General features: G+C 43.6%; 1 protein-coding gene across 3 annotated transcripts in view; it reads left to right on the forward strand.

Annotated features, from left to right (window-relative positions):
- Positions 1 to 24925, forward strand: part of LOC143210516 (hemicentin-1) — a 188898-nt gene extending 163973 nt beyond the window's left edge. For 2 of the 3 annotated variants that reach the window (XM_076427417.1, XM_076427418.1), the window contains exons 9-15: positions 2309 to 2439; positions 14653 to 14812; positions 15487 to 15834; positions 18830 to 19096; positions 22454 to 22693; positions 24230 to 24342; positions 24630 to 24925. In XM_076427417.1, coding sequence (XP_076283532.1) covers positions 2309 to 2439; positions 14653 to 14812; positions 15487 to 15834; positions 18830 to 19096; positions 22454 to 22693; positions 24230 to 24342; positions 24630 to 24710 — 1340 coding nt within the window. In that variant the 3' untranslated portion in view covers positions 24711 to 24925. Of the gene's footprint in view, positions 1 to 2308; positions 2440 to 14652; positions 14813 to 15486; positions 15835 to 18829; positions 19101 to 22453; positions 22694 to 24229; positions 24343 to 24629 lie in introns of those variants that run through there. The other variant, XR_013009270.1, reaches the window with a different exon arrangement.
- The last annotated feature ends 612 nt before the right edge of the window (positions 24926 to 25537 follow it).

A 25537-nucleotide genomic window follows, 5' to 3' on the forward strand; every position in this document is an offset into this window, starting at 1 on the left:
ATTCGGATATCGGCGAGGTTCGTTTAATGAAATTTGCATTTTCGCTGGTGCGGAACGCGGGCCGAAACGCGAAACCGCCGCGGTTAATGGCGTCGCGCTCGAATCGAAACGGGAAATGTTTTATCGCGCGTGGTTCCTCGCCCATTGCGCGCTCTCCTGCGCTCTCTCTCCTCTGCGCTGCGCTATTCGATTTTCGCCGTCGACAGTTCCTTGCGCACCGCGATCCGCGAGACCGACCGTTCCAAATCGATGATATTACCTGGATGGCCGGCAGTTTGCTACAATTAAGCGAAACATTATTCGGTGCCCGGCAAAGGTTTAATCAAACTGCTTAATCACTGTATCATTCCCAAAAAGTAACTGGCAATTTAACGTGTTCGAGGACCGGGTGGTCACTAGAGTACCACGAGCTCGATTAGCGCTTAACGGGGTATGCAACCCTGTAAGCCTAATAAAATGGAGTAAATCTAACGTTCTTTTAACAGTCACAATTTTCTAATTTTCGAAAATTATTAAAAAATCGTACACCACATTCAAAATACCTACAGCTGACTATCCTCCATTGGTAAAAACTAATTGTGTTTTATAGAAGTATTGCAATAACCAGAGCTCAACACATTTCAGATAAAAGGTATTGGAAACAACAGTGATCGAAATGTTTTTGCTTCAACAATATGGTGTATGAAGATTCGCTTTATATCTCAATTTTATGAGAACGGTTTGAAAATATTTATACAGCCGATGTTATTGCATGTTATTTGACTTCATTGATAAGCAATGTTACAAGGCTTCCCATATGCGTACGCGATCGCGATCCTTTCCAATATTTGCATGAAAATATTTGTTTGTCGGCGTTTCGAGGGAAATGGCTTTCTTTCGGGAAGAAACGCGGCGACCGGAAGGGTAAATTTTAATTATCGGGCCGATTGGTTGGTAGACAAATATTCGGGCGTACATGAGACCAGCTTGTTGTTCGACCAAGCGAATAGCCGGAGATATCGAAATGCCAAAGGAAACCGGAAAAATCACGGTAAAGGGAAGGAAACGGCAAGTGAATGGGCACTAAGCGTCTGCCGGAGAATAGGGGACACGGCCGGCGGCGATCTTTCGAACCCTCTCTCTCTTTCTCATTTTCTCTCTCCTTCTTTTTCACGATAAGGGTGTTTCCGATTCGCACGAATTTCGTATTCCGTCGTGCTCTCTTCCGTGGCACGCGTTCGTTTCGCCACGTGGACGTTTTTGCCGTTCAACACGATGGCGTGCTGTTCTTCCAAATTACCAAATTAGTCAATCAGCTCTTCCTAAATATTCTGTTAAAAATTACTAGGATAGTTTCGGGTCCTAAAAGTGGGGGGCAAAATAAATGCATATTTCCGAGGCTTCGTTCTCCACACATATTAGGCAGTCGTTGCTACCGCCGTGATAACTGGAGTTTGGGACCTAGAATCCTTAATAATTAGAGGAGGTCTCAAAGTGTAAGAAGAGAACTTGTCAATTTCTAAGCTTCTCAGCGACGAATTCCAGCTTCTAGGATCCCCGTGCCCCGAAACTTGAATCGTCAAGGATTCCACTGAACTTGGAATCCTCAATAATTGGAAGTGCTCCTGGAGTGTGGGAAGAAAACTTGTCAATCTGTAGGCTTCGCTACGACAGAGTCTAGATTCTAGCTTCCGAGATCGTTCTAATGAACGATCTTCCAGAACGATCTTGCTGCTGAATCTGAAATGTTTCGGCATTTTACTAAAATTAATTCTGGAGTCTGAGAAGAAACTACATGAATCTGTTGACTGTTGTCGTATTCCGGATGATAAACGTTGTAGGTTTATGATAAACAAAACACTAGTTTATTAATAAAACTCCTCAACTATAACTCCGGTCACAAAGTACGAGAAGCGCGTTACAAAGTACGATTCAAACTGCGCTGAGGTTTTGCGCGAACTTAAATAGCAGTCCCTTAAAGGGAGAGGTGGATGACTACAATGATGTGTCATAGTACTGATTTTGTGTGACTAAGGTCATTTTGTGTCACTATCTATCTTAAAGTAAATCGTTGGTCGTCCAACACTGTTCTATGACATATTCCAGCTTCTAGGATACAGGAAGACACATGTTTCCGCAAAAATGCTATTAATTGAACCCATGGTAAAATCATTAAAAAGTATTTTCTGCGTGTATTATCTTCCACAGATTTGAAGATTGAAGCCAGCTCTACAACAACTCCTTACAAATTGATGCGGCCTTTAAATTTTATACTATGACCTTCGACCTTGAACGGTAATAATCTATTTTGTCTATTTTTTTTTTTTAGTTGCGCCTATCGTCACTCTGAAGATAGTCTCCTCGTTGAAGCCGCAGAACATCAAAGAGGGCGACGACGTGCACTTCGAGTGCAACGTTAGGGCGAATCCTAGGGCTTACAAATTGACATGGTTTCACGAGGTACGTTGAACCGACTGTACAATACAATCCTTCTCCTCTTCTTCTCTCGTCCCGCTTTCGTCCGGCAGAGACTGTCAAAGCTCTCCGGAGCGCTAACTTTCTACAAGACCAAATGGGAAGAGAACGTGTGCGGTGACGCTCGTAAAAAACGCTGCCCGATGAATCGACACACCGGGTACGTGAAATTAGACGACACGCGGCGCGCACGAACCGGAAGTGGATTTCTCCTCGTGTTCGTTTTATCGCTCGGCCCGTAAAACGCAGCTACAGAAGCGTAAAACCGGCGTAATAACTCGGCCGCGCGCGCGATACTGTCCGCGAAATCCGGGAAATTGTACTGTAATGAAGAGAGAAATAGTACTCGGCTCGATAACTGCTCGTTTTCGGGGCTCTGGGAGCGCCCTTTCGCTCCCTAATGTGCTGCTAATTGGTAGTTTCTCACTCCTAATTGAAAACTTTCGTGCAAACACCGGGAAAAATTCGTTTTGTAATAAAAGCGCGTTCGAAAATTCTGAAAAAATTCACAGCTGTGTCTACTACCATGTAGAACATCCTTGATTTTTTTCCTAATTTTTCATTAAGCAGATCGAAAGAGACGGACCTTAAACTATTTATAAATTGCCCAGTAACTACTCGCTTGCAATCTCGATATTTCTGAATTTCTAAAAAATCGAGCCTGAGCCCAAAAATTCTGAAAAAATTCAGAGGCATGTCCGCTACTGGATAGAACATCTCTGATTTTTTTCATAACTTTTCACCGAGCGAGACAAAAACTATGAACATTAAGCATTTGTCGGTTTCGTCAAAGAAAGATATTTTCCGAGGCACATTTACCAGCATTCTGATGTCTCGTAATTTCTATGGCTGCGCTAACATACACGCAGCCTAACGTCCGATCGCGAGTGCGTTTGTAGGTTTGCGTCCGCTCGAAAATGAAAAAAACCAGACATCCGAACGGGGTCGAGTGTCAGCGCGCGCTTTGCAACGGGGGCAGCGAGTGGAGCGGGTGCATCGGGGCATCGGGTGCATCCAGCGGCGGATAACGGCGTGTCGCGGTGATATGCGGTTGAAACAGCATCCGCTGGACGCGTTACATCAACGCGAACTTTCCACCGATTTACCTGCGTGTTTCGGGATATGATGGCCGTGTTATCGCGACGGTACATGTGAAACACCGTTTTCGCTCGCACGCACCGGCCTCGTCAGCAGCTCCACGTTTCACGGCGATCATTTTTGAAGGCTTACATCCAGAAAACAACGAGCCTGTAATAACGCCAACTATAAATTTAATCGCTGTAATCGCTGGTACCGACAGAAGCACCGCATTTGTTTCGACACCGCGTTGCAATTCAGATCCCTGTAACTAGACTGTGGATTTCACGGGTTTACGGCAAAAATGGGCAAATGAAATTTCATTCTATAGACAACCGAACTGCCGCGTGTGGATTTTCCAATGCCAAATAAAATCGTACATATAACCGAACCGTTTCTGTTCAACAATTAATGCATGTCGCTTTATATTACTGTCAATTTATTCAAATTATTATACAGAAGAACGAATTTCTATGGTTTTGCACCCAACTACAGACTCTAATGGTCAATAGCAGTTAACCCATCCCTGAATAACGTTATTAAAAAAAATATTTTTCAGGCTAGAGCTACAGGAAGGCTCACCGAATCGAACCGGAAGTTCGCCAGACGATTAAACACGAGTTTCCGATGTCGCGGGCCAGTGCGCGTTAATCCTCCGATAAAAGCAGCCACGTTAAGAATGAAAAACATTTCGAATCGGCGTGCTTGCCTGAAAATGTCTATCGAACTTTTTTTAATGCCTGTCTCTCCTGTCATTTTCTTTTTCATCGATCGGAACAAAAGATATGGACCTAATCGTCCAAGAAGTTCGTGTCCGAAACGGTTCGGCAAGATTTAAACCTTGAAAAGAGCGGCTGGTTGTGCAGCAGATAAGGCGAGTTTCGAGGTTGACTTTATCCTGATTTAGCGAGAGCACCGCATTGTCCGAGGTCCTTAAATAGTCGTGACTATCAGCTCCGTTGTCCCGGGACTGTCACACGATCTTGTTCCCGCAGTTCCGCGCCGGGGAAACGAAGAAAACTAGCTTATGGTTTATGCATAATCCGACGGGTAAGAATGCGCGTGCCGAGATATACCTACCGTCGGAATGGGGGTTATCGGTCTTGTCTAACGCCTGCCCGGCATCCGAGCAGAACGCGGCCAAGCAAATATATTCCTTGCTAGCCGCGAATACGTATTATCGTTCTGACGCGAATGCGAATATTTAACGTCTTACACTGACGCGCGATGTTATACGGGAGCGTGAGGTGAACGCGATAAAACGGACAAGCGTATGCGTTGCGTCGAGCCGTACCGAGTCGAGTTCGGAACGGCAGGAATCTCGTCCAATATTTTGCCAGGCGCGCAACGTGTCGTACATATTTCTGTTCGCGGTTCAACGACAGCTCGGTTGCTCCTACAACACCGTCTTTGGACACGGTTTGCCTCGCGGGGCGGGGCTGGAGCTCCGGAGACACTGGGAGCAACTAGGTCACGCCCACTCGCATTTTGTACCGAGAAATCCAAAATGCAAAGAACAATTAAATATCTTTTATAATATCATCACAATATTTGTTTAAAGTTGAAAAATATGTTTTTTTTCAAAATCAAGTTTCTCAAAAACTGTGCGTCTAGCACAGCAAAAAACTCAATAAGAATCATCCAACAGTAATTGTTGAACAAATTTGGTGATGGGCAGTGGTAATCGAATCGGAAACTTTCTTCCAGCTGATCTATTAATCGGGAACTTTTTTCCGTGTAACATTTTGTTTATATTCCCGTTTCTTTGTTATAATAAATGGAAGCTTATGTTATTTTGTTGTTTTTCATTCTTCAATAAACCCCTTTTCATTTCCCATCAGTTTTAACTCCATAAAGTAATATTTTATACTTCTAAATTGTGAATGTTTTCTCTAAAATCCGTATCAATGCCTCCGATCGGAAACATTCTGCCAGGGATTGTATTTCGAGCAACGAAGCCACACCTACTTGGAGCATTTTGACCACAGAAACGGCGACTTTTCCACCTGGATTCGTTGGGGGTTAAATCAGCGTCAAATTGACAAATTGCACACCATGAAAAACGTTCACACAATTTTCAAGGTTTTGTCGCGGACTAAAAAAGATCCCCATCTTCTCGGCGGCGCGGAACAACTCCCAACAGATCTAACAAACGTTCCCCCATTCCGAAATTCCCAAAAACTAATCCACGGAAGTGTACATTTGTCCAAAGAGCCGCAGTCTAATCATCGAATGCGTTCCCGGTATGGCATGGCGCGCACACGGTTTTCCAGTTGGCGTATGTTGTTTAAAACACAGTGTTGGACAGTCCGGGTCGCATTTTTTTTCCGGTTCTGCGATCGCCCGTGGCGCGATTAATCGCGGGTGAACGCGACTTTCGCGAATTCTCTGAACCGGTTCGCGAGCGGTTGTCACTCATTCGCCGGGAAATTTTCATCGCGTGGACGTTTTTACGGGAGCATTTTTACGGATTGGTAAACCGGCTCTGCTCGATGATTCGTGGCCAATTTATTGGTTTGGCTAGCGCAGGAGAGGGGGAGGGTGGCCGCGAAACGGGGATGAAAGTGCGGAGAGGTCGACTGACCGGAAGCGGGAACGGCAGCTCGTAAATATACAATAATTTCGGAACAGTGAACGCGAACACGCTCTCACGACGAAGATAACGTTCGAACGAACGAACGGATCGTTCGGAGACTTTTCAGCGCAGCCCACAATGGACTGGAAACTCGATTTTCTGTGGCCATAATGATTTTAGCGTTGTTTTAAGGTTATAGTAGACTCGGTCGTTGAACATGATGAACTCAAAAATATCTATCAACACTTAAAAAATCAAGATGACACCTCCATCTTCTATGAAGAGAAATTTTTGCGTTTACCCCTGGAACCACCTCCGGACTGGTTCCACCCTGTTCGAGGACAAAAACTCGGCGAAACTTCGGAACTCTGTTACTTATTCACCGAATTCCTCCTACTTCTTCCTCATTCGACCCCTCTCTCCTGAATCACATCTCCACCCCCCGGAAAAGGGGCGTCCTTTTATTAAAACTTTTTCACCCTCCCATCCCCAGCCGCGTACTCGATTTTACCAGCTCTCGATTATTCGAGTTCATTCGCTCGTAATTTCTGCCATTAGCGCGAGATCCCGTTAATTAAGAATTGCACGCGACGTGCTCGATTAAAAAGTCGCGGTACGAGAAACGAGGACCGGGTTTTCCCACCGCTCGACCAGCCGACTATGTATTTTAAAAATTGAAGAATTTTTTTAGCGATCTCTTCGGCTTCGGAACTACGTACGAAAGTTTCCCGGAAATATTTCCAAGGCTAATGAAGCCGCGGCCGGAAATTGTAATTGATTAACGCGATACCTGCGGCCATTTAACCCTGGTTAACTCGATCTTTTTCATCGGCGAGCAAAAAGCGTGTTACTCGAGAAAGGGTTCGCAGAGATACAATCTAATTGGAGTGCAAAAAATTATAAGGTGCTGGTGAATTAGTTTTTAAGCTGTTAGGACGTCAAACTTCAAATTCTGAGGTGGGAATGGATACTTTTCACTTTCGTTTAAACTTGTGTGATTCGTTCGAGGAGGTGTACCTAAACTTCAGATTGGTCTAGAAGTCTTTTCTCACGTTTTAATGGTTATGAACAAGTTGTATTTCACGAAAGTGGAACTGATGGAACATAAGTGTTGTCTCACAGTGTTTTCCGCGAGAACTCTCTCCAAATATACATACATATATTGATGCGCTAAAACGGAAGCCATTTACGGGCCGATTCAAGGAGTTCAAGATGACGCGGATCGCCCGCACGAAAATATGAAGGTGCATAAACATTCGCGGTCTATTAATAATTCGCGAAATCCTTTGAAATGTCGCCGTCGCTTCCTGTCGGCGATTCATCGTGGTTCTTGCACCGTAACTCACGAGACACAGCCACCGCCATACATACAACCCATAGCCCGGTGTGCGCGAAACGATGAATGAGAAGCCGTTCCCGTCCGCGTCGGAAACTTTCGTCCCGTTTTTCGCGAGCTTTGTGAGCCGTTCAAAGGGAACGTCCGCCGATTTCGAGCCCCTTCCTCCGCCCCGTATTTTATTGAATAACAATTTTTTACTAAATAACTCGAGAGAACACGGGACACCCGCATGTACACCGACACCCTACTGCACACGGTCGCGTTTCTTTTTGCGAATCCGGCCGAAGATGTTTCGCACTAAATTCTCTGATAAATAGACAGTCGATTAACGATGACACCGTGCGATTTCTACAGTGGAGCAACTTTTCTAAAAGTGGACTGAACGATTCTTTGTAGTTTTAATACGAAGTAAAAATTGAATGAAATTATAGAATCAAAAACATACCGAATAAAATAGAAAAGAAGACACAATAGCTTATAAAATTCAAAATTACAAAAAATATAAAGTGACAGAACAGAATGCTCAAAGCTTAAATTAGATGATTTCGAATTCAATCGTGACACCTTGTATAATTGACAGGAATCTGCGCATATTTCTGAAATGTACTGTTACGCGAATACTTTCGAGCGTGATTGTATATTACTGTATATCGCGAATCGATTCGTCGGAAGCGGTTTTTGCCGTTCGATTCGGTCCGCGAGACCGTCGGCTGTTGCAGGCGAGCAGACGAACCGGAAACCGGCAACACCGGCTCTCGGAAGATCGTTCCGAAAACGAACAGAAAGGGGTTGGAAGGGAGTTTGGCAGGGGGTTCTGCAGGGGGTGGCACGATGCTCCCTGGGATTTGGCCGACCCCTTGGGAGAAGTTGGAGCCGCGTTCGCACGACGCGACGGGAGAATGACGGAAAGCATAATCCCCCTTAAGAGGCTTAACTCGAGGATCCTCGAGTGACCGAAGATAACGCTCTCGGGCTTCCGACGGCGACCCCGGGCGCGAGCCACGAGTTTTCCAGGATATTTTCCAGGATATGCCGGCGCAGGACGAAAAGGAATGGTCCTGCGTCGCGACCCCGTTACCTTCTTCACGCCCGCTTTACCCGAGCGATGCATTGCTCTGCGATTTTTACCCCCTCTGTCTCTGCTTGGGATCTATGTATGCGGCGGTTGAATTTCTGCTTTAAGGAACGAGAAACAATGGCAAGAGTCCTTATTCCAGGGCTCTGAATGTCTAACGTGCTGCATGGGAGACCGAAAGTTTGCTTGGAGTCCCGAAAGTGCGTACTTAGCGAACCGCACTGTCTCGAGAGAGGTTAATTCTCCACCATTTTAGAAGACGCATAATTGGCGTTGTGTTTGCAATTCTGTCTGTTATGTGGAAATGCCAAAAGGTAGATACAGGACACTTTGTGGTGTAAGCCCCATATCTTCTGTTTGACTTGAAAGATTATGAAAAAAATCTAAAATGTTCTACCTATAGTATGTAGGCATGCCTGTGAATTTTTTCAGAACTTTCGAGCGTGTTAATCCGAAAAATTAAAAATGCTGGCGAGTAGTTCGAGGACAATTTACAAAGTGTTTAAGGTCCACATCTTTTGTTCTGCTTAATAAAAAATTACGAAAATAATCAGAGACGCTCTACCCGATGTTGTACACAGCTATGAATTTTTGCGAAAATGAATGATTCATCTTTACTGGGATGTTAAGGGATTCTTTGATCGAGAACTTCTCAGAGTGACCAAGACGATAAGAATCGCTGAAAACGTGTTCAATTTCGGTGGAAGAGAATTCATCCGTTATTCTACAACCACGACCCCCGTTTCTTGCGATTCGTGGACGCGACAAACCGAAAGTTCTCGCGAAACGGACCAGAGGTCGGGAAGAACGGGAAGAAAGGGACGCGTCGCGCGCTCGGGGTTGAAAAGCTTTAACGAGTCGTGATTTTAGCGCGAGTCCGATGAAATATTCAAGTAGTCTGCTAGCCCCGGGACATCCGTGGGATTCGGGAGCTCGGTAAATAATCGAGTTCCAGAAATTTCCATCCATCTGGGGGCTCCGTTACGCCTTACGGCCACAGCTCGCGCGCCAGGCCTTTGTCGGCAACTTAAGAGAGAAATTATAATATCGTCTGTGCTGCCGCGCTGTCACACTGTCACTGGTTCCGTGTGAAAATTCGCGGCCCATGGAGCATTCTAACTCGCAGAGGGAGTGTATACAGTCGGGGACAAAATTTGGTGGATAGCTAGTTTAGGAATAGGCGTTGATTGAAATTTATACAGTTTATGCGTAAAATCTACAGTCCATTCATTACATTTGAAGAAATCAGCTTACAAGGATCGATACTAGACCGCCCGATGATTATTATTTAAGGTGAAGTGGGGTAAGCGCAGACTGGTTTTTTTAAAGATGGATTTTAAATGTTCAGTCTGCTGTGTAGATCCTTAACGCTGTCGGTATTAATCGCTTTGCACAGTTATTACTGGTGAATTAATATTACGTAGGATTCTCTCATTTTTCTTGAAAATTTTCATTTTGATATGATACTGTACAAAATGTCAACTACTCTACACTTTCCCCCGAAAATGGGGCAGGAGCGTAACTTAGAGTTAAAGAGCAGAATTATTAACAAGCCTGCTATAAAATTATCCATTTTTAAGCAAACCTCAAAGTTGTATATGTACTTCTCACGTGACTGTTTAGCACTGGTTGATTTAAGCGAGGAAAACACCTTTATTCTTGGGCAACATCTATGTCGAATAGTTCATATTAACTTATAGTAAATTAATAAATACAAGCTAGAGAAATTTCGCTCATATTATAATAAAAATAGCCAGTATATGCACTTGCCCCGTTTACGAGCTTACCCCACCTTACCTTAATTATTATTTTATTATTAGAATAATATACAAAATAGAAAATGCAGGACTAAGTCAAAAATTAAATACAGAATTTTATGCATTTTTGTTCTAAATGTATAAAATCCACAGTCTACCCGTTACATTCGCAGAAATCCGCTTGCAACACTTTCTCTGGCGCACCGAGTGCGACTCTCACGTTAGTTCGTTGAAACGTGATCGATGTCTATTTCCCCAAGCCATTTGCGCCGCACTTAATTTTGCCAGCGACTGTATATTTGCCCCACGGTGCGGCCAGAGACGACTATAACGACTATAACAGAGGGTGCACGCGAGTGAACGCGCACCAATGTCGCGGTGTTCGCTTGTGGAATAACGAGCCGACACGGGGAAAGAGGACTGAGACAGAGGATCAAGCGGTGTACATCGTAAATTCTCTTTGTACGAGCGACGGCGACGGTCTAGAAGCGGAACCACGGCTCGAGCTTTCGAGATTTCGAGCTTTCGAGCCCGGGAGAAAACGAGTCTGAGCCGAGTCGTCTTCGAGCGTCGAGGAAGAGAGGAGAGAAGCACGCGGCACACCTAATTGTTCGTTTTTAAGTGAAAACAAACGATCCTCGAAACTCTCCGCTCCTCTTTCACGGTTGCCAACGTTCTTCCGAGGAGAGGTACGCTGGATTTCCGTCGCGAGACGGAAATAAGGCTCTCACCTCGCTGCGTTTGGTTCTTATGTGCGAACAACCGCCATTTTTACGGGTTTACGTCCAATTTTTATCCTTTCCATCATTCACGTAATGGAAAAAGTTCCCCAGTTTTATATTTCTTCAAAATCGGATTCATAATTCCAAATCATTTGAATATTTGCTGGAAATATAGGTAAACTAATTGAAAATAATTTCATTGAATTTAAAATGTATTATGAAAATTATTTACTTTTGGCCCTAGCACAAAATCACTGTTTTTAGTAATATTTTGACATAAACAGTTCTCCACTGATTGGTTTTGTCGTAATATCAAAAATTACAACGTGTCCGTATTACTACCGCTTCCTCTGACATTCGACTATTGATCAGAGTTAAACATTTTCACAGTTCAAGCATTGTACAGCAATTATTCTACCAGCAGCTGCAAAATGAAATCCACAGAAACAAAGTGTGGTATGCTGTTCCAAACGTGGAAATGGAAAATAAGTGGAAAAGACACATGATACTATTGCGAAGACTGCAACGTTGTCCTCGTATACCTTGTTCTAAATTTACCACAGGAGGATCGATTACTACAGAACATATATTTTTCGTTTTTTGCTACAAACAGAATTCGAAATGCATTTTTAATTACAAGAAATGCCGTTATTTTATTTTCCATTATTTTATTGTATTTTCCGTTATTTTAACAGGCTGATTACAGTCGTTTGTTCCATTGGCTAACTTCACTGTTCAAATTGAAATTGAAGTTATAAAAAACGTGGTAATGAGGAAAGGCGAATCATGTTTAATTTTTAATCGTTTAAAGCATTTGAAGCTTTTAAAGTATTTAAACGTGTTTCACAGGCATCTAGAGTATTTAAAATTCTACATCAGTAAAATCAGAACGTGGCAATAATTAAATCGTAGAATGCAGTGCTACTAATAAACACGTACTATGTATACATTCTTGTGCATCTATGATATAAATTAATAGTATTATCGAGAGGGATGTTTGTATATTAAATTCTCTTGTGAATCTGCGGTATAAATTAATATTATCGAACGATGTTTATTGCCGAATTCTCCTGTGTATCTACTACATGAATTCGTGTTACCAAACGATGTTTATTGTTAAATTCTCCTATGAAACTACAATTGCCTACATACTTTTCAATATCGCAATATGTAATAAATTACCAGAGAACATGTCGAATGTTTCAATTTAAATAGCCATAGTAACTGCCCGAGATTAACGGAAAAGAACATAATTCCACTCCTAATTAAGTACGTCTAATTTATGTACGACTAAAGAATACGAAAATGATTTTAAAAAGTAGCTCCTGGGTCGTGCAATGAACATAAACAATTTTTATTCCGCATAAAATTCCCCGATCCAGTGATCAGCATGGAACCCACCAAAGCGTGAAAAGACATTCAGAGACTCCATACACATTTTTCAATAAAACAATGGTAGCAGTTTGGATCCATAAGCAATTTCGTCTCGCGTTATAGTTCGTTTATTCCGTGAAGCACGGGGCACGCGGCAGCAGCAGCCGCGATCTTCGGGAAATGTTATTCAGGGCTGGCGGATAACGTTGAAGCTTTTAAAAGGATGATGGCGTGGCTGCAGGAGAATCCGGTTCACGCTTTGTTGCGTATACCATACATAGTTAAGTCCTCTCAGTTACGGTAGAGAACGGGGAAACGGGTAACGGGCGTGGATACGGGGTACGGGAGGCCGCGGGGAGAAAGTTAGCGGCATGGACGACGGCGGAGCTTCGAAAAGTTAGAGACCGTGTTTGGCGCATTCTCTGCTACCATCCAGCCATAAAGCCTGACGCGCACGCGAAAGATTCGAAATTTACCCTGAACGCTAAAAACACGTCCCGAGGAACTCCGGAAACTTTCGAACCTTTCGGCCGGGCCGGGCCCCGGGATTAACCATAATCTCCCGCGGAACGCATGGCGCGTTTGATAGTCGCCACTGACGCTTCACCTGACGATCACCGAACAAAGCCAAACTTATTCTGTCTCTATTTAATAACACTGTCCAACAAATTTCAACTTTTTTTATGATTTCAATATATTGTCAGGTCCTTCTTATAGAGTTCTTTGCGTTGATTTCGAATCTGTCCTTAATTTTTCTCCTATACGCACAGTTTTTGAGGAACATGGCTTTGAAAAATACATATTTTTCAACTTTAAACAAATATTGTGTAATTAGACTGCGAATTTCATGCATTTATAGCAGATTTGAGTAGGTGAAATTTAAAATTGTAAGAAAATTAACAACGCATAAATCGATGCAGACCATTCTTATCTTGCACAAAGATCCGTGTTGCATAGACGCCCTTTGACAATAAGTGGCGTCTAAGAAAGGTACAAAATGGAAGGCAAGAGAAAAAATCCAGGGGCAGCAGCGGAAGGGGTTGGAAAGCAAGTGTCCAAACAATTTTTGCCGAATTAAAATTTAAGGGAAAGTTACAATTACAAGCGATCGCGGGGTCACGGGACGAGTTCGTGCACCTAATAATTTCTCGGTGGTCTGGCGGATCAAAGATCCCGAGGAAGTTTTTTCCAGGTAAAAACTGACTCGCGGGGAGAATTACACGGGCAAACGCGGTCGCTTTGCCAAATACACGCCCCCGCCTGTTTTACGCCGGTAACGAGAGACAGGGAGAGGTAGAGAGAGCCGTATCTGTTTCATTCGGTCTGGGGGAGTTTGCGGGAAGTTGTACGTGCGAACCATACGGCTCAAGAATATGCCCGGAGCGGTTCGAAACTATCTCGGATTGCGAAACGATGCGTCTCCGTTCGCGGTGCGCCGGATGTTACTGCTATTTGTACATTCGAAACACCACACCCCACCCTCCCGTATACAGAACACACGACCCCGTCGTTGCGTGATTCGCGAAATATCGGCCGCGTTATATTTACCCAACGCGTAGCTTGTTTATTTGCACGCCATCGTCGATTAACATTTGCTCGTGTCCCCGTAACGAGCACGCGCGGGAAAAGACTACGATTGTGTGCTAAACGCGTGGCAATTTAACCCTGAAACGAATAGAATGGCTAGAAGCAGTGTCGCCAGGTCAGGGGAATCTAGGGGAATACGGTTACCCTCTCTCTGTCGTTACCGGATTAGTCACGTGACCGGGACGTGCGGAAGCGTGGGGATACTCGCCTACTCACAGTACTCACCGGCGCACAGTGGGAACTTTCGACCTAGCTCGATTCAAAACCAAAGAACTTCCGCTAGAAATGAGGAAGATACATACCTATTAAACTCAATAAAATTATTACTTTTGGTAACCTTATTAGTTTACCTACATTTTAAGCAAAAATTTGTGTCTAAGTATGCATTTACAGTGGAGCAGCAAGGTGAGCTGTGCGGTGAAAAAAAAAGAAAAACAATGAAAATACATATGTACTTTTTCTTTAGTATGTGTCGAAATGCACCCTGAGTTGTAACTTAGATTTTCAAAAGAAATATAATACTGAGGACCGCATTACTGCCCTTTCCTCGCAGCAATCTAATTGTAAGTCGGACAAATTTCGAGGCCGTTCGAGCGAGTTTTGTACGCGTTTAATCGGCAAACTTTTTCCAACCGGAAAATCTCGACTCGGAAATTCTTTGACGCAGGATCAATTTCCCTTTGTTTATTCAGGAACTAGAACTCCAAACCAACGTCCCCGCCGGCATAGTGCTCTCGGACCACTCTCTCGTGCTCCAGAGTATCACTCGGGAGTCCGCTGGAAGGTACACCTGCATGGCCGTCAATGTCGAGGGCCGTACCAAGTCTAACGTTGTCAAGCTCCAGGTTATGTGTAAGTATAGCCTCTCGTCGACTCTCCTTCTCCAGCGAGACTCTAGAAAAAAATACAGTATTCCGGACGTAAAACTTTCTTGCTGGCGATTTTTCTGTGCTCTGATGATGTCTCTCTTCCGTCGACGGTAATGCATACATAGTGTACAACGTACACAGTGCGTCGTGATTTTTGCTATGGCGGTGTGGATACCGAGGATAGGGGATGTTGAAATTTCAGAATACAGGTGTTTCATTCTCTTATTTTATAGTGAACTTTCTGGAAGTTGGATATTACAGTTAAGAAACTGTACTTGGAAATTTTGGTTATGTGGGGTTGGAAGTTTGTTGGAGAGAGAGTGTTGGATAAAAGAAGTTTGGAGTGGGGGTTGAAAGCGAGGAGAGCTTGGGAAACTGTGTACTGAGTGAATAACTGTTCTAGGAGGGTGCTCTTGCCCTAATTTTTCGGTTTTAGGAAACGAGATACTTGTCATGGGGTGTGCACGTTATTCGCTGAATCGATTATCTTTGTTTAAATATTATCTGCAATGTTTTATATGCATTTTATTGTTGAGAATATATGTTTAGAACGAAGAAATATCGTGCGATTAAAAGATCGATACGTTAGATTGCACGGATTTTGATAATGTCTATTGTCATTCGAGAAATCTTGCACCGGTTGCATGTGTGTTGCAGTCGCCCCGATTTGCAAGCACGTTTTAAACTCGTCGGGTTGGAGGAACCAGAACGCGACGCCGCCGCCTTTGAACGTTCCCGAGGAGATCCACGGAGCATCGAAACATGAGACGATCAGCCTGGTCTGTGAGGTCGAGGCTAATCCGACCTCGATCAGCTTCCAATGGACGTTCAACAGCAGCGGGGACCTCACCGACATTCCGTCCACAAAATTCACTAACGAAGGCACGTCGAGTCGACTGATTTACACACCGACGTCCGACACGGATTACGGAACTTTGGGCTGTTGGGCCAGCAACGTCGTCGGTCTATCCAAGCAGCCCTGTCTTTACCAAGTGATCGCAACAGGTTCGTGCTCACTTTTATCCAAACTGACACTTCCAGTCCGAACATCCTCCGACATACCCTCAAAATTGCTTAGAAGAGAATTTCCATTTGGCTCCCCATTAATGGTGACAATTTTCAAGCTTCAAGCTTCCATTTAAGCCCTCAAATGTGTGAACATTCCCACGGGAACGCATTCTGGAATTGTCCCGAATCACCCCTTTAAAATCCATTTACTTTCTGCGATCTGTCCCCCATTTATCAATCCTCCCATACGATCTCGCCATATCTAGCAATCCTAGGTAGATCTATCATAAACTGCAGTCTTCAAGCCTCGACTTGGGCTCATAAGAGTTGATAAAACATTGAATATAAAATACGGATATTGTAAACAGAAAAGGAATAGTGAACATACGCTTTTTTATGTGCTGACCCAATAAAATCAACAATCCCTGTTAATGATTCTCTTCGCCTTGCATAACAATCCAATTCACAGTATTGTCGCCTCGATTCCCTGGCCCCATAAATATCCAGCGCGCGATTTCCGCGTGTTATCGTCGCCTAATTTCGTTAGCAGGCTCGCGCGTCCACTATTAATAGGAACCGCGTTGCGTTTTTCCGGAACGAACGCGTGCCACGTGTGCCAACGAGTACCCCCGTGTATTGTGTACAATTTTTCACGGTGCAAACACACCGGGTAAAAACTGGCACGGCAGCGGTGCAGAGCCACACCGCGGTTCGCATAACTTCGTTTCATTGCGCAGCGAAAATTCCGACACGATGCTGCGCCATTTCGCGGCCAATGAAATTATGTGTCCGGGGCCGTCATTATCGACAATGGTGTTGCATTAACTAGATCACTTGTATGCAAATAGCCCGGTGAAAAAGCTCCCGGAAACAGTGGACAATGTGCTCGCAGCCGCTGTTCCTTTTCCTTCCCATCTCTCTTTCACGATTCTGTGCAGCACGCGACGAGAATAATCCTTTGCGGCCAATTGCCAGAGCCGCGATCAAACAGGTCCTCTCTCCCTTTCTTTTTTTCTTTTTCGTTTCTCTACTCTTTTTTCTTCGCCTCGATCAGCTTCCTTTGCAACAGCCTCTCTTCTTCCTTCCACTTTTTGCATTTTAATTTCGAAAGCTTAAGCACCGAGTTGCTGATGTCTGAAAACCTTCATCACGCGGCTCCTGTGAACCATGGCAACGTTACAAAGGTTTAATTTTCAAATGTTAATCCTCCGTCTGCAAACTTGTTTTTAGCGGTGTCGTCTGCACAGCGAGTTGTTTAAGTTTGTGCTTTAAAACGAGACGAATAAGTCGCGATTTTGACGAGCAATCTGTAGGATTAAAAAACTTGGAAATCTTTCAGTGGAAAAATATTTACAATACTCTTGGCTGCACAAATTGGCAATTATATTGTAAATTGTGTTGATCGTAGGGCCTAGGTTAAACAAATTCGGTCCCCTGCCAAATCACAAAGAGTCGAAATTCGAACTACGCCGAGTTTTCCCAACACTTCGGACAGAGAAGACCAACAAAGTTCTACTGATAGGAAGATGATTCCGTTACAGCGTCCATTTGCGCCCTTGTGTCATCGTCCGGATCGATGATTGTATTACTCTTTCCCAAACCGAAGGGCAGCAGTGTGCCAGAGGGTTTCGCTCGGTTTTCGTTCGGGAAAAACTGCTGGCCGGTAATTGCATAAGAAACACGTTGTTACTCGCCGGAAATAAATTACGTGTCCAATTACCGGGCGAGCCGGGGCGGCTGTACAAGTCGAATCGAACTCGGGAAACTATTAACCGTGTTCCCGAGGTAAGATCTCGTCGGTTCGACGCGGACCAAACTAATTCCGTCCGACCGGGGACAGGTTGTCGGACTGGTTTTGTCCGCGGACAAGTCGCCGAGTCTCGATCGCAATGCGGTCATTAGATTGGCCGGCGTCTGGAACACAAACGGGTCGCGTGCGCTCGGTAATGAACATATTCAATTATGGTTTTCATGAAATCCGCCACAAAAAGCGCGTATATACGACCCGAACTCCGCGTGAACCGGGGAACCAGAGAACGGCGCGAGCAAGCAGCTGGGGATAACGCGGTTTTTCGCCCCGTGTTTGTTCCCAGAGGATTTCGGTCACTGTTGCGCGTTACCCTCGACCGACACCGAGAGCGCACCGGCTACAAGCCCGACGACGAATAATTAAAAAGCGGTCCCGCGTTTTGTCTCGTTTCGTTTCGTTCCGTTCGTTCCACCCCCACCCTCCCCCCGAACATTCGTTTCGCTAACAGCACGCTAGGTCTTGTGTTCTTCGGACGTCGCAAAAAGATCGCACGTTTCTTTTCATGTTTTTTCGGCGGTTCGCCGGAAGAAAATAGGACGTTCTGAAATTTTGACGAATCTGCGGGACGATATAATGGTTAAAAGAAGCATTTCTAGCTTGACCGAGAAGTTGCGCTAGTTTTTAGAACAGTTTACGCGGTTTTCATCGTTACGAGGGTGTTTATGAAAATCGGTCACACCTGTTATTTGAGGTTTCTGTATCTCATTTTTCAGAGATATCAAGGCGATCTCGAGTATTTCCAAAGACTTTTTATTACCACGCTTATAATTAGCTTGCCCTGTAATCGAATTTTAAATCACCTCCCGATGAGCTAGAGACTTGAAATTTTAAACATAGCTCAGAACTGGATGACAATGCGATATATATTAAAAGACATATTATAAAATTATATATTAAATTTTATTATTTATATATTAAAAATTCGTTTAAAAAATGTTTTGATGATTGGGTTATTCGGTGGCATAAGTGTATTATTTCGAAAGGGGCCTACTTTGAAGGCGATACAATAAATTTGGATGAATAATACATATTTTGTGTTTCATTGACCAATTCCCGGTACTTTTTTGACAGAATGTAATTTAAACTAAAGCTACAACCGTTCGAATGAAAAGGCACCGGACTTATTTGTCCGGTTAAATCGTCGATTAATGAAGCTAACGTTACCAATTGTTGTTGTCGCAGGGAAGCCGTACCCGTTGCAGAACTGCACGGCCCAGAACCAGACAGGCTCCTGGATCAGAATATCCTGCGAGGAAGGCTACGACGGCGGTTTACCACAAAAGTTCGTAGCCCTGGTGGGCAAGCTTCGCGTGGAATCGTCGAACCCCTATTGGGAGCTGGAGCTTCACAAGCCGACGACGATCGCCCTTTACGCGGTCAATATGAAGGGGTCCAGTGCGCCGGTGATCATGGAGCGGGTGGCGTTGAAAGGTGTAGCCAAGTTTACCGGTGCGTAAGTACCTGCACACCCGGTTACGAAACTTGAACGCGGCGGAACACAGACGGATAAGCAACGGTCTGTATCCCCGTTGAATGCGGATACCCGCGCCGTTCTCTCTCTCCCCCTCTCTCTCTCTCTCTCTTCAAAAGACCTCGCGTGAAACCTCTTACCCGTTTCGAAATACATAGAGAGAGGCATCTCTCCACGCTCCCACACCCCCGCGATCGTATATCTCGCGTGACGGCTGCGCATCCGCCTATTTCCCATCCCGTTCTTGCTGTACGGTAACTCGTTTACGTAAAACAGCTCTTTAGACAGCCGAGATTAACCCCGCTTGCGTACCGAGCCGAGCACCAGTCGAATTCAAACAAAATAACAGATCCTAAAGTGAGGAGACTCTCACAAAAAATGTACGATCTTCAAGCTTTCATTTAAACCCTCACGCGGCTGAAAATTTCCCGCGGGAACACATGTTAAAATTGATCGAAGCAACCCCTTAAAGAATACATTGTAAAATCGAGTGCTTCGAAAAAAGACCTTTAGATTTTTAGGTTAAAGTAAAGTTCGGGTTCAGTAATTACAATCAATTATAAAATCGTATATTACAAGCGTTTGCAACGAGTCACAATTAACTCGTATTTGGAAATACACTCTTAGGTGTCCGGTTTCTCGCGGAAGGATCTTATTATTTCAGTTGATTAATGCGGTGCATCGAACCATCGAATTTCATAACAAATCGACAGACACTCTTGGATCAATTACTCGGATATAAAAGCTGTCGGGCCGACTTCGCCTGAGGCTGCGCAAACATATACAAATATCGATTGTTATTTAAATTTCCTATACGGTTCGGCGTTAATTAGCCATCATCAACAGCGACGGTAGTACTAAATTATCGATGCAGTTGTGAACCGTTTAACAACATAATTTACCACGGGCGGAGGAGCAGTCGCGTGTCGTCGGAACGCGATAACAATTAATTCATCTTGGTCGAGTAGCGTGCAATCTTCGCGAGAGATCTACGAAACGCGCGAGAGAAGCAGAGAGAGAGAGAGAGAGAGAGAGAGAGAGAGAGAGAGAGAGAGCCTCGACTTAATAGAAAAGCAGGGACCTCGGCGAAATTCGGCAAAGACGATCCGAAATTTATGAGCTATTACTATGCATTCTGTTTTCTCTCATTCGTTTCTCTCTTCGGAAAGTCTCCGGCCGCGTTTCGGCTCTACCACCGATAGAATGTCTTCGCCCGAGACGTTTCCGGCTAGCCTTAATTTCGCCGCGCGACATTCATTAATCTTTCGCGACAACGAGGATGCACTCTCTCTCTCTCTCTGTCTCTCTCTCCCTCACGGAACGGGAAATTCGAACGCTCGGCCCCACGATCCTCTACGAGATTAATCTTTTCGGAAAATGTCGAACGAATGGCCGCCATTGTCCGAAACGCGCTCGGCATCCGTAGAATAAAATAAGAGGTGACATTTATTGCAAGAATGGAACGCGTTCGAGCTACACAAACTCTATGGAAAAGGATTTTGTGGTTGTTTCAGCGATGTTTATTAACTTTTGAGGGATTGAGTGGAAGTATGAAGCCTGTACTTTGTGATAGATCTGCTTAGGATTTGCTTAGAAATAACGCGATCATGTCGAAGAAATTGATGAATCTGTGGAGATACATCAAAGAAAATGGGTGGATTTAAAGGGGATGATTCGAGACAACTTTAATACGTGAAGTTAGCACTTTATGATTCTTTAAAATTCGGGATCTTGTTACAAAATTGACGCATCCCGATTGATAGTTCAGAAGGAAATTTTTTGATTTTAAAGAAAATTGCAGTTGAAAGCTGAAAGATCGTGCTTTATGATAGGTCCATTTTATTTCGTAAACCCATAGCTCAGAGATTGATGATTGGATTTTAAGGGTTTACTATGAGTCGATACAAAAATGTATTCCTATGGGAATATTCAAACTTCTGAGAGTTCAAATAAAAGCTAGAATTCTCGCCCCATAGTCCTTCTCAACACAATTAAATTATAAAAGATGAAATGAATCAATTCCAGAAAACATCATCCTATGATAAAATCATCAGGCTAGCGAATGCTTCGGAAGTACTGGCATTTGTACATCGCGGCTACCCACAGACTAACCATAGACAACACCATAGGAACGTAACTAGAAGTTCCATCATTTGTTAGCTGGTTCGCGGGGATAGCAACGCGTGAAATAATAAACACGTTAATCGAACGGCGCCAAGCGGCGCCGTCTCCTCCACGAAGTTTCGCAATACACCCTAGCGGGACCCTAATTGGAAGTAGATTAGGTTTCCCGGAAATTTCTCCTCGAAATTCAACCGCGATGCTCGCCATCGAGCGCGAATGACAAACAAGTGAATTAGAAACTGTCATGTACTTCGGAGTGTTTCGTCCGGGACGGAGAAACTTCAGGCTTGCCCGAGAAAAAGCCAACTACGATAATGCCTACAATAATTGTCTCGCTTTAGCCAGCTTCGGTTAGCGTAACTGTCGTATTTTATCCCCTGCTACTGTCGAGTAACTGGTCCACCTTGCCAAACACCATGCTTTACCAAACGTACACTGGGTGAATCACTTAACTGTGCCACTCGTAACTTGCTTGTTGCATCAAAAAATGTTTCGAACAACAATTATTAGATATTAACCAGAACCAGCGCCCGCTCTAGCGGTTACGTCGCCCCGGACAAAACGACAAATTGCCGCCCTTTAAGAATATATATTTTTAAAATAAAGGTACATATTTTTTATCCAATAAAAATCAAATCATTTTATTTAAACTTTAATAAAAGCAAATTTTCTATTAATTGGGTATTAACACATCAATATTGTTCTCACAGTTACAGCCAAAATAGCGCCCCTAAATCTTCGCGCCCTGGACAAATGTCCGGGTTGCCCCCCCTTAGAGCGGGCCCTTCCAGGACATACAATATAATAATTAGTTTTTTATATTTCACTTTTTTATCGAGATACGAAAACGACCTTGAGCTTTCGTTTCATAATGTGTAATATTTAAATACGCAATTTGGAAGAGTATTGAAAGCTGAGTGAAAAAAGTTATTGAGGTCTGTGGGGTGAAAAAGTAATAAAGGAACTATGTTTCTTGTATTATGCTTTTTGTTATGCATCGAGTATGTCACGAGTAAGAAATAGAAATATTGCAAATGAATCTGCGCCGGTTGAAGAGGCGAGACAGTATCAATGTATCGATTCTCGAATCTTGAAGGAGCAAAGTTTACAAAGAGACCGAAAGGGAGGGAAGAAGGTAAAAGAGGACACAGACGTGGAGAGAGTACAAGTAGACACAAGTAGAACGATGGTCCGGGTGATTTCGTTTATAGGAGAATCGGTATCTTCGGTGGACATGTCGCCGATCCTGATTGGGCTAGGTGGGACGGCGACCGGTTTGGGTTTAATCGTGACCGGGGTGCTGATGGCGCTTTGGAGGAAGCATGCTGCCACCCCCGCAAAACCAAAACCTCCCCAACAACCCAGTATCGCGACCTTCGCTAGCAAAGGCGAGGAAGAGGACGGGAATCCTGATCTCATTCCCACCACGGCCTTGACCAATCATCTAATAGGTTAGTACCACACAGCAACGCATTGTATCGCACACAGTACCATTAAAATTATCATACTTCGACCGCACGCAATTATTTCCGAAACTATAACTTCTCCCAAAAGATGTATCAAATTAAAACTACCTAGGAGCAGTGTCGCCAGATCGAGGAAATCGAGGGGAATACAGTTTATCCCCTCTCTGATAACTAGATTAATACGTGACCAGTCTATGGGCTTAGTGGTGGATGTTGGAATATGCTTATGGTGCTAGAATGGGAAAGGAAGAGAGGAATATCGATCAGTTTTGGTCGATTCTGGCGACACTGTCTAGTAGGGAAGGTTTATAAATGTCCAACGACCAAAAATCATTATTATACAGAACTCTATATTTTTTTACGTAACCCATTCAAAGACGAATTCATCGAGATGCGACATGTTGGTTTTTCGGAATTGTTCATTGCAGTTTAAGGAATAATTGCGTGCAAAACTTCGGGCGGGACACCCAGTAGGTAAACCTTGACACTTTTCGAATTGGACCGGAGAACTGCATCGTGCTAGACCACCGTCGGCTGATCTGTGAATGCATCCACCGTGATACGAATAGCCTTCCGTCACGTTTGCTGAATTTTCTACTCCGAACTGATGAAAGTGCTCCGACCAAACGAGAATCGTAAATACATCGGGTCGCGTCTTAAACCACAACCGGATGCTTACAGAACTCTCAGGGCAATTGCTCGGTACAGAAAAACGTTACATCGATCTGGGACGAAATTCATCCACCGAAATTTTCCTGAATCCCATCAAATTTCTCTCTGAATTTTCCAAACTATGGACAGCTTATTAACACTAGGTTTGTGGAACCTGTCGAGATGACGAGTTCTAATATTTTTAATTTACAATCATTAGGATTCAAATTTGTTCCTCTGGGTGTATACTATTTAAAAAATGACTAAAAATTTGTATGGATACATTTTTGTTGTTTTTATAAAGCAAACCTAGCGTTCATTAATAAAGATAAAAATAAACATGGGAGTACAGATGCAATCACAATTTAATTGCACACTTTCAAATTGATTACGTCCTCTATATGTATATATCTGCATTTGATATAAATTCATAAACATCCGCAGTGCGTTCATCGTTGTCCAGTATTCTGGTTTCAACAATCAATCTCAATCTAACAGAATGGTCAATGTTGACAAAATATACAAAATGTTTTCTTCCATGTTTCAAACTTTCAAGCACACTATACATATGTATATAGAATATGTACTTTCATCTCTGTAACTGACTGTATCTACGCGACGGTAAATAATTACTTTAATGCAATTCGAATTCGAAATGCACAATACCTTCACGTTGCATGTTTCAAAACTTCCCAGTGTACTTCTAAAGCGTACTAGAACGTCAAGTGTGCTTCCGTCACAGTGATCCTACCTATCGACGAGAAATAATTTCTTTCGGATGGTTCGCACAGACGTGGAACCGGTACGAATTGAAAGTTTTTCCAGGAACCGGAGAATTCTAAGGTTAAGCTCCGGCGAAACTTTTTTCAGATAGGAAGCTTTTACATTGCGGGTCGTTGCCACGGAGGCCGCGACAGCTGGAGGGTCGAGAGATGTCCCACGATGTCGCCGAAGACTCGGATTATCCGCGAGCATCGCCAAACGTGAGTAATCGGATTCTCATCGTCGCGTCAGCTCCGGCCCGCGAAAAACGACGGCGAACGTGGAAACGGTGACAAATCGAGATCGATGCGAATCGAAATCGCCCTCTAAAAGAACGTTTCGACTCGTACAATCACGCTTTCAACCAATTTATTCAATATTTACCTTGTAACCCGCCGTGGGCAACCAAACTACGTTCGAAACGACTCATTTTTATCGTAAATTTCATAAAAATAAAATATTATCATGGTCCAATAATTAAAAGCTGCTCTCGTTTTTCTTTTTTCAGACATTTTACAGCCTCCAAAGACCACACAGATATTCCGAAACAGTGATTCGAAGCGCAGCGATACAAGAGAGCTGCATCTAAAATGAACGCGAACCACTTCCGAGACCGGAAGCGGCCATCCTGGATCTCGGTGGTCGTAAACGGCGACTGACACACGGGAAAAATCAAAAAGACTAAAGCCATGCTTGCACGACACATTGTACACGTTTCAGCGTACGAAGAACATAATTAGCCACGACGGAACAGTATGCCTTTGTAAATATTGTATATAAATAAAACACATCGATTTCGTGTTACCCGGCTGATTCCCCGATAAAAAATTAACAAAACAGAAAAAGGACACGCATCCCCGCGTGTGCACACACCGGTCTCAACTTTTTCCTCTTATTAGTTATTTAATCGATCGCGTGCCGAACTCCACGCATGCGTCCGTTTTATTCGCGAGCCAAGCGAAACGCTACCGAACAAAGAAGAAGCTCGAAACTGCGGCCATTACCGTTTCGCTATTCTAGGAATTTGATTGAAACACTACCACGCATGGGATAGAACGAGATTCCATCTGATTTCAATATTATTTTAATCTTTGTAAATTAAAATGTTTTATAAATGGAACGTAAAAAGAATGTTAGAAGCGCGAACAATTTAATTACCAGCAGAAACCGGCGGAAGCTGTGCTCAAAATTTTGTTAATGGATTCACCGAAGTTGTTGAAGTTTATCGATACGCTTATGAAAATTTGTTTCTTGCTTTAAAGATAATAATTTAGTAATACATATAGAAAATAATAAGACAATGTAATTTTGAACGTGCCTTATGTTTCTATTATTTTCTATTGCATCTATATTTCGTTTCTCTCGCAAATGCATAAACTCGGCTGTCCACTAACGATAGTCTTCCTGTACGTTAGA

The sequence above is a fragment of the Lasioglossum baleicum genome, chromosome 7 (assembly GCF_051020765.1).
Source record: "Lasioglossum baleicum chromosome 7, iyLasBale1, whole genome shotgun sequence".
NCBI classification, from domain to species: Eukaryota; Metazoa; Arthropoda; class Insecta; order Hymenoptera; family Halictidae; genus Lasioglossum; species Lasioglossum baleicum.